This window comes from Bactrocera dorsalis, chromosome 5, assembly GCF_023373825.1.
Source record: "Bactrocera dorsalis isolate Fly_Bdor chromosome 5, ASM2337382v1, whole genome shotgun sequence".
Classification (NCBI taxonomy): Eukaryota; Metazoa; Arthropoda; class Insecta; order Diptera; family Tephritidae; genus Bactrocera; species Bactrocera dorsalis.
Window position 1 is genome coordinate 5,079,187 of NC_064307.1, and position 10,118 is coordinate 5,089,304.

Below are 10,118 nucleotides of genomic sequence, written 5' to 3' on the forward strand. Positions count from 1 at the left end.
AGGATGGAGCCATTTGTAGGTTCACGCAAGTGAGGAAAGTTCTCTGAACGTCATTCACTTGGGAGTGACCAGAAACGATTCTTTTACATATGGCTCAAGCAGCTCATGACTTCCGACCTTGCACCAAGTATGCTCAGGGTAGCCCATAAAACATCCATTTGAAGGCCAGCGAAACATCCCCTCCACAGGTTGCGCGCTGGGTTTGGGACACGCTACGTAAAAAAACACTATCATAGGACACAACAGTCTCGGATCTTACAAACGTATTGATACATAAAATGTATAGGAGAACCCACAAAATTATGAAACAGTAGTCAACCCTCTGCTAAATTCAGTACAAGCAAACCACGGAAACATAATACCTAGAATGGTTGAATTTAAAAATGAACACTTTTTTATTAGTTAAATGCATCTCTTCATTTAGGCTAGGACTTTTGTTACAGTTTAGCTACTTTATCACATAAGTGTTGTGGCACACATCACAGCGATCGATCTTTTCGGTAGGGCTCAGTACACATGCTGACCGACTACGCGCCACCGAGCTAAGCTCGCCGATAAAGAGCACTTTCTCCAACTGATCACTTTCATACGACGACGAATACCGTCGGTACGATGAACTAGTATGTGACGGGCTGTGGAAAAGAGATGTAGGTGGTTTGAGAATCGAGGGTTTGGGTTTTAGCGGCAGCATTGTAGCGCTACGACCCAAATTGAGGTAGGCAGTTTGTGGAGATAGTGTGTTAATTAGATCTTCACTACTTGAGGAGGCAGCTGAATAATTATCAACATCTGTACGTGAGCTCACGTCAGCGTCGGTGTGTAGGGCTTCTTCGTAATCGGTACGAGAACTCTCCTCATGATCGGTACGAGAATATTCTTCCAGATCGGTTTGTGAATCTTCCTCTATGCTAGCGTGTTGCGAGAAGTTCCTTTCATCTCTTGTTTCGCTGTCGTAGAGTTTGAGTTGTTCAAGCTCTTGCGATAATTCACGATTCAATACCTCCTCATCGTAGTCTTCGGTTTCAGGTGTAGAAAGATTCGTGCGTATGACAATGCTGCTGGAAGACTTTGACGATTTCGAAGGCGAACTATTATGCGAGTTATGACTCGGAGAATACACAGTAGTATTTTTTGTTTGTTTTATTGGACTCTTTGTAAATTGGTGCGTTGGAGTTTTTTCATTTTGTACATTTTCTTCATAATTCATTTGATTTGTGCTGAGATTGTCATTCGCTTTCAGAGTTTCTGTTAGATTGTGTATATGATTTGTTATGTGATTTGACTTGTGTTCATTATTGTTCTGTTCGTGGCTATTTATCGGTTTGGTTACCGGACTGTTCTTACTGGTTCTAGGTGAGTTTAGGTGGATTTCTCGTTGTGGGCCATGTATTCCTTCTGAGCGATATTTCATATTTTCAATATTACTTAAATTTTCTTTAGAAAGAAGAGAACTTCGCTCATCATGAAATCCCTTATTGGCAAAATTAAGGTTGAATTGTGTACCTCGAAGAGATTCATCGCCGGTTGCATTTTTCACCGAATTATTCGCCTCCCCGTTCATTTGCAAAACATAATTTATTTTCTCCACTTCTTCCGGACCCTGTTTTTCGTGGTAGGGGCTCGAGGTATTATATTTTCTGGGGCTGCGATTTTTTTCTCTCGGTAAAGAACTCAGGGTTGCATTGTATTCAAACCTATTACTAATATTTGTATATTGCTCTTTACTATTTCTTCTGCTGGAACTGTTCCAATTATTTTTGTTGGAATACCTGTCATTATTGTTGACTGTTTTTGACTCTTGACTAATATGATTTCCACGTGAACTGTTTGCCCTTACTGTATTATTGATGGGAGACCGATTTTCTGTAAGACTATTTCCACCATTTTCTCTTCGTTTTAAATTTGGACTCGTGCGACCCACTTTTCCAAGACTTTGAGTAGAACCACCTTTTGTGCTTAACTTGGTTTCTAGTGTTCGATTATGGCTACTTGATATATCTTTACGTTCGGGACCGGTATTTGCCCACAAATTGTGCGTCTCATGATGAGCCGGAGACTTTTTATTTGGACTCGTACTGAAACGACCACTAATTGCTAAATTTTCAATTTGAGCATCTTTTTCAGTATTTTGTGAAGGACTACTCTTCTGTCTCGAAGTAGAGGGCTGACTTGTGAGCTTGGTGACATTATTACTTCCCTTACTTCCGATAGTTGAACTACTCTTTGAGTTTCGCCGCACAGGACTAGGGACCGGTTTCTTACTACGAATGGAACTTGCATTCGAGTTCGAAGTATCCTTATTTTCAAGCCACATATTGGACTTGCTTCCTCTCTTAATGGGGTCTTTGTTTGGTGATTTTTCATTTTCAGCATCTTTCCCGTTGGCACTTCTCTTTCCCCCGTTTTTCTTTACCGTGTTCGGTGACTTTGTAGGTGTTTCTTTCTGCCTTTCGTCTTTCACAGGTGTCTCTTTCTTGATTTTCAACGCTTCTTCATTCTGTGCATTTTCCTTCCCATCTTTCGAATCTGAGATATCTCCACCATTTTTTGCACGTTCCACAGCTTGCTCAACAACCTCCATGAGGGAATGTGCCACAAACGTTGTCCTCTTTTCGTCACTTTTCAAATGTGGCAACGAATGCGTCTCTGCGGCTATTTTAATGGGTGATAGAGCCTTCGCTAATGAAAATCCATTTGTAGGCAGCTCTTTTGTATCAACCTCTTTACTTCCTTTTACACTGGCTTTCCGCTCTAATCTAATTTTAGTCGGAGTTTCCGTTAAGGGTTTTACTTTAGTTTTCCTCTCTACCTTATCCTGTATAAGCGCTCTTATTCTTTCCGGTGAACCAGATCTGACATATGGAACGCGACCCTTACTCGCAGGAGGCGAACCCGATCTTCTCGCAAATACTCTTCTATTCACGGGTGAACCGGAGCGTGTTTGTCCGAATATTCTTGATCGTCCGTTCGTGTCACCTCTCAGCGACGCAAAAGCTTTCGTAGACTTCAGCTTCGACTGCGAGATGACATTTGCTGCCAACTGTGGATCTAACGGTGCTATGACACGCGGTAACACCCGCCCCATATGTGATGGAGGCGAATGCAAACGAGAACTGGAAGCACCTCTTTTCCAGCTGGCACTTCGTTGATTGGGCAGTAATTCAGGATGCATCATAACAGGCGTTGAGTAGCCAGAACGAGTATAACCAATAACCGAAGGTGTAGGTGAACTGATACACGGACGTTGTGGATTATAGTCGAAGTGACGACTAATGGCGGGTAAAACCGTGTGGCGTAACGCGCTGGTTACATTACGTCGATTACTAACAAAAGTAGCGAATTCGCGCTGCATACGTTTAGCGTTCGCAGCAAGTACGCCATTTGTGGGTAAGCGAGCACGTCGTAACCTCGGACTATCGGACGCCGTCGAATGCTGCGGACTGCTGTTACTATTATAATAAGCATCACTGTAACAGCTGTCATCCTCGAGCAGCGTTCGCCTCAGATTTTCTATGGGTTTAGTGGGATAGTTCGCCGGTTGCGTTGGCGGTCCAAAGCGTCGAAATTTTCCGCCACCTTTGAATTCATTCATTTTGCGGGTTTTCGACAAATGATCGGCGTGCTTCTCCCACTCGGTGGTGCCCGGTCGTTTCTCCGCCGCCAATAAGGCAACCATGCTGTGAAGAGAGCATTTGAGAGGGAAAGAGGGAAGAAAAGAAGAAGAAGCAGAAAATAATCATCCATTTTAGTTTGCAGTCCTTCATAAGTGTGCAAGTGTGAGTATCTCAAAATCACTACGTACTTTTTACAGGGTTTGTTGCGGTTTTACAAAACTTTGCGTTGCTCGTTTACGGTTCGTAAGCAGTTATTTGACGTATACGAGTGCATACGTATGTAATAGATAAATCGGAAAAGAAATCCATCGAAATGTAAATGTAATTGTAAATGAAAAGGCAAATATTTACATTCAGAGTTGAAATAGTATCGAAAAATAACACTTTATTGATATGTACTCGAGTAAGTATGGTAGTATATATGTATAGTAGAGAGGTAAGTATGTAAAGGCATTGTCAACATTGAACTACAATTAAATTACGTATAAATGGCGTTTCTAATTTACTTTATATTCTGCACTTGAAAGTTATTATTAATATTTATTTATTTATGTGTTTAACACTAAGAAATGTTGGTGCATGAATGTTAACGGTATTTTATTATTTATTTACAATTTACATAATTCTGAAAACTAACTACAATTAAAGAAAATAAAATTCATTAGAATGAAATAAGCTGAAAAGTTCTGAATATAATTTATGAGATAAAGAGGTTCAATGCTTTCAGGGACCTCAAGTCACGAAGTCTTTAATGAGTTATTGAAGGAATTAATACTCTTATTTTTTTATGTGAAAAAGGAGCAACGTTAAATTGAGGTTAAATCACCATCGAAACAATATGCATAAAGAATCCACTTGGAGTAAATCTAATAAAAATTTTATTTTCAAAAAACTAAAAATAAATATAAATTTTTTTTTTCATTTCGAAGGGATTCTGAAAAATTCATTATCCACTTGTTTGGTTAGGATGGAGTGTAGGATCAATCCTCGGCTATTGTTGTTGTTGTAACGGATACCTAATCCCCGTTAGGATGGTAAGGATTAGCTAAATTGTCGTCAGCGTCATCCAACGGTAGGCTGAATAAACGTGGTGTTTCGACGGGGTCGAACCAAAGGGAGAGGGATTTCAGATAAGTGGTGTACGTGGGGCATACAAGGAGGTGGCCAGTGTCAGGCGGCGACTCATTGCATGCAGGACATATATTAGATATATCGGGGTCTCTTCATAATAAGTAGAAGTTCAACCTACTACAGTATCCAGAACGAAGTCAATCTTCGCGACAAATTGCGCTGGATCTCACTTGAACGGCTTTGAACTTTGGTCGTTGCGATACCAAAAAACTCTGAAAATACTGCTAATAGAACGAAAGCTTATTAGAAGAGACGAAGTGTTTAAAGCTAAATAGAAGAGAAAGTGCCGATATGAATCCACGTTGCTTTCCTCTACAAAGTTTTGGCAAACAAGGCACGAAAAATCGTTTAACCGCATTGCGTGTGAGGTCCAGTTGGACATTATCTACACAGAAGATCCAAAATTGCGGCGAGATTGGCTTTGCTGAAAGCAAAAAGTTAAGAGACCCTTTTGCGTTTCCCTCTAGGCCAGAAGGATTTCGCTTGCATGGGGGTTTCATATGTCAGTTGATGGAAAGCTCCAGTCGTAAAACTAGATCACGCATAAAACGAGATAAGCTTTCTTCAAATTATTGAGCTAATTATGAAGAAGCTCTTGACCGAACACATATGAAAGCCGGGAACCTCGTAAGGTAAGTACAACTAAACGTTAGTTCTCAACATATACTCATTTAAAAAAAAAACAACTACACACACATTTGCAAAGTACATTCAAAACAACAAAACAAATACATTAAAATAAGAGAGCATTTACTGCCAACAAAAACACTTTAATCAACTCAAAATGTCAACCAACCCATTTAAAATAAACAAACAATAAACAAATAATAAACCATAACACCAACAACGGCTGAACTTCAACACAAAACCAAAACTCTTATAAAGTTACAAATGAAATGGACGCCTACTCACTCCACGGCCGGTTCAGTGGCCGCAGTTGTTCCAGTTGTCAGCACCGCTGACTCTTTAGCCTCGACAACGCCATTGGTGACGGCCGCCGCCAACGCAGTTGTTGTCTGTGTCGTCTGCTTCACTTCCGCTGTTAACTTTTCCAGCTCGGCAATTGTCGGTTTCGGTGTTGGCGGCATATCCTCGTGCGAATTGGCCAATGCACGTTCTATTTCTGGTTCGGGTGTTGACGTCTTCAAACTATCCAAATCGGGCGGCGGTGTGGGTGCGCGTGCAGCCATCTCCAAAGCTGTCGTGTCCAAATGATTGGCCGCCGCCGACTCATTTCCATGCTCCAGAGCCTTGGTGGCGCCACCCAAATGCAGTCGTTCCAAGAGTTGGTTTTTCGCTGTGTCCATTTCGCCTGACTTCTCCGTGAAGACATTTCCTAGATCGTGCGCGATACCTGTGACGGCGGTGCCAACCGTCTCCTTGGCGTTCTCCAGTGTTTTGCCAACGCTTTCGGTTACCTCTGTGATGGTAGAGAAAAGAGAAAAGTTTTCAGTTTTCAATTTTACTTATGCACTCACATATGCCATATGTTGGCTTGTATGCAATATAACGGTTTCGTCAAATGAGTGCAAGCATGCTTCTAACCATTATTATTATTGCGAATTTCCCGTTTACTCATTGCTTTATGCTTTTAGTTTCCCTCATTTGTTTTTTTTTTTTTGCAATGAAATTTAACGCACGCACACGCTGAGTAATCAATTATATGAGTGGCTTAATCAGCTATTATGCACCCCTGCCAGCGTCGCTGCAACAGCAGTCTCGCGTGCAGACAAGTGCCACCTGACGATCCCCACGCCCCCGTCGAGCATCCCCATGCCATCGCCATTGTTCCATCATAATATTGGCCTTTTGGACGGCATAAATATTTGACCATTTACAAGCAGTTTACCGACTGCCAGTCACGCGAGCGCGGTTACACATCCCTCATTTGCTTGCGCATATTAAAGCCACCGCTGGCTGTCGCCCATGAATAATGGAATTTTTCACTATTTTCTAAATTTGTACTTTTATATATTTACGAACTTCGTATTCATTACTATTAGATTATTAGTGCATTTGACTGTTTGATTCCGCGAAAGAGAGCCAATGTCTCTTAGTAATAGTATGACCAAATCATTTTATTTTACTCATTCCCTCTCATCTCTTCGGAACCTTTAAGACTGAATCACCTCTTTTTATTTTCAATAACTGTCACAAGAGTGGAGGCAATACATTTAAATCATCGTTCTACATCGATATAACCGTGGCGGCGTCTTCATCTTCTGTGGTCAAAATATTATTTCTACAAACATTTATTAAACGAACGAAATGAAATACCTAAATGTCGAACTATAGTTGTTAACGGTATTAAGGTACTTAAACAGATTTTCTACAACTTCGAAAGACCGCACCCCCACATATCTTTCGGAAATTATGTGGAGTTAAGTGACCTTTCTAGCTCTGTGATGCTGGAGCTACTCCAAGATACTTGGAAATGTCGACCATTTCGGAGTTACGGTTTTCAGCCCTCTATTGAAGCACAAAACTAATACTTTATAAGTCTGTTGTTATGTCTGACTTAATGAAGGTGCGGAGCAACGGACTGTGTTAAGATCCGATGGGTCAGATCTCAGAGTGTACGACTAAAAGACTATGTGAACCAGCACATCATAACATACTTTCTAATCGGGTCTCCATGCGTTAAATTTACTACTAAAGCTGAAACTTAGTACTGGAACGGTAGAATCTCTTAATCAACAAAAGTAGAAATGCCCCCTTGAACTTGATATTTTCTACTGATGACACCTTTAGCCACGAAAGAAGGACCCTTGCTCAATTAAGTAAATCTTGTGCCATAATTTAGAACGTTAGTTGGTCTTTAAGACGTATAAATATTTATGGTTAAAGCTTACAGTTCCCCTAAATGTTCAGATGAACTTCTTGAATGTTTTCTCCTCAATTTGATGGAATGACCAAATCCTGTGAAAACCTTTTACTTTCATACACCGATATTTTCATTCGTGGTATAGCAATAAAATGTTACATTATCGAGTTGAACACAGAAATTTCACTAAGCTTTGATCCCAGCGAAACCGAATAAACCTATGTATAGCATTCGTAAGGGCTTACGGTCCTCTAGCTGAAGCTCTTGTATGAAGAACTGAGTTTTTTCCTTATGAAAACGTAATTTAACGTGTTCGTATATTTTCGTAAAGAAGTGGATTTTATTTGTAATCAAATTTGTTCGCGAAAAGAGTTGGACAGATCATACCACTGTTGCCAAAAATAGTTAGACTTCTTAATTTAAATTTCGCACATAAACTCATTTGTTTCGAGCAAGTGTTTTTGATTGGTACAAATTATTCCAAGAGCGTCGAGAACCGTTGACGACGGACCACGTCCAGGCCGGCCATCAACATGAACTGATGACCAACACGTCGAAAAACAAAAGAATGGGTATTTGAGAATCGACGAATAACAATCAGAGATCCTATCGACATCGTTGGAATATCGGAAGGATCAGTGAAAACTATTTGGAAAGATCATTTGGGCCTACTCAAAGTAAGAGCACGATTGGTTCCAAAATCACTAATAAGCATCGCATGCGACTACCAGAATGTCATGAAACGTTTTATTACTGGCGATGAGTCTTGAATATATTCTTGCGACCTGGAAACAGGCGATAAATCTTCCGAATATCGTGGCAAAGGCGAGACGAAGCCGAAAAACCACGTCAGAGCAGGTCAAAAATTAAGGTTATGTTGACAGTTTTCTTCGATTTTCGAAATCACTCCGAATACCTTCCGAACGGCCAAACTGTCAAGAAGGAGTACTATTTGCGTCGTTTGCGCGAAGCAATTCGTAGAAAATTCCCGAATTATGGACCGATAACTCTTGATTTTTGCATCACGATAATGCACCGTCGCATACTGCATTAATTCTTCATGGGTTTTTCACCAAATGTTCAACGAATATTCACGTATTCGCCTAGTGTAATACTACATATTTTCGACGACTTTTTCAAAACTTTATTATGCACTTCTTTGTTTAGCATTATTTTTGAATTCCTCGTCACGATTCCCACGACAGTTGATTCTAAGCACCGGAATTGACTTGGATTTTATCCGACCAGGGGCTGTTTTTTCGGCCATCTAACCCCGTTTGGATCAGTTAATAAAAAAAAATCCTTGTCACATTATTTAGAGCATTCACATTGCCAATTATTATTTTTTTCAGCATTTTCTTACACTCATTGCCCAAAGTTTCAAATCAAATAAGAAAACTACCTTCCACTGCATGCTCGGCTCCCTTGGCTGCATCGGAGGCCGCATGTGTCGCTGCTTTCAACATATCACTCCCGGCTGTGGCAATCATCGGGGTACTGCTGGCGCAACCCATTTTTATTTTATTTTTTTTTTACAGTAAAATTAAGGAAAATCTTATAATTAAAACTTAATTTTATTTTGTTTTATTGAAATCACAGTTCGTTTATTTTATATTTATTTATTTATTTATATTACTATTTTTTAAGTCGATTGTGTAAATTTTTTCTTGAGTACCAACACATTTGTGGCTAGAAAAATGCCTTAACTTAATAAAAATTCAAACGCGCCTCGGACGGCAATGAAATAGTTCACGTCTGCTCCTTCAGGTGGTCACGAAATCGACTAAATCGCGCGTTTCCAGCACACAAATAATTAGTTGGTCAATTCAGTTGGCCAACCACAACCGCCACTTCGGCTGCCAGCAGAAGAGCGAAAACGGAGTTGGGTGAAGAATAGGTATTTAAATTTCATATGGCGCAATAGATTAGGCGTACGTACGCCTTGTTGAATAGTTGGTCACATGGGCGCCCACTCGCCTAGGTGCGCTTGGATGGTTTGTAGCTTTGTGAGTTGACTTGGCGCAGTTTAATTGGCATTTGGTTGGCTACGGTGCGGCGCTTCCTACACACAAACACGCATTTTCCTAAGCTCGTGGAAAATATGTAGTCATATACTCGTATTATTATAGTAAATTTATAAGTGCCGTGTGGCACGTGCAACGTGAGAAGTTTCACCCCTTGATGAGGTCATAAACGCGTTATGTGAGAACTTACATATTAGTTAAGCAGTAATTGAATGCTTATCGAGTGGGATTAGGTGAGTTTTACCAGAATTCAAGGCAAGATTTACATTAACGACCGTATAGAACGTGAAGTGTTGAGAACACATCCGAACCGATTCTTCTCTCCATTTGAACAGAGATGAGATAGCATTATATCAAGTTGGGCTTTTTTGTACTCTAAATATAAATACATAACTGCCTCATATATAAGGTTTGTCCGGAAAGTAATAGGACTTTAATGATTTTTTTCCACCGCGATTGTACTTCGGAGCGTGCGCTAACCAAAGAACGGATGGTCAGTTGTCGCCGAGCACCTGGAGAGTCAGG

General features: G+C 40.4%; 1 protein-coding gene across 2 annotated transcripts; it reads right to left on the reverse strand.

The window, feature by feature from the left end:
• Positions 1–176: 176 nt before the first annotated feature.
• LOC115066173 (homeobox protein 2) lies at positions 177–9,372 on the reverse strand. 2 transcript variants are annotated; one of them, XM_029550288.2, is made up of 3 exons: positions 8,972–9,372; positions 5,658–6,165; positions 185–3,677 (listed from the first exon to the last, which is right to left on the reverse strand). In XM_029550288.2, the coding sequence occupies exons 1-3, from the start codon at positions 9,081–9,083 to the stop codon at positions 449–451; spliced, it is 3,849 nt and encodes a 1,282-aa protein (XP_029406148.2). In that variant the 5' UTR covers positions 9,084–9,372; the 3' UTR covers positions 185–448. The 2 variants fall into 2 exon arrangements, with proteins under 2 accessions (XP_049313636.1, XP_029406148.2); XM_049457679.1 differs by lacking the exons at positions 5,658–6,165; positions 8,972–9,372 and adding an exon at positions 3,803–5,582 and having other exon boundaries at positions 177–3,677.
• Positions 9,373–10,118: the final 746 nt, after the last annotated feature.

Coding starts and splice junctions, on each gene's coding strand:
- LOC115066173 (XM_029550288.2), bottom strand. CDS start 9,083: ATGGGTTGCGCCAGCAGTACCCCGATGATTGCCACAGCCGGGAGTGAT. Junction 6,166..8,971: donor AGCCGAGCATGCAGTGGAAG/GTAGTTTTCTTA, acceptor CTACCATCACAG/AGGTAACCGAAAGCGTTGGC. Junction 3,678..5,657: donor GCCACTGAACCGGCCGTGGA/GTGAGTAGGCGT, acceptor CTCTCTTCACAG/CATGGTTGCCTTATTGGCGG.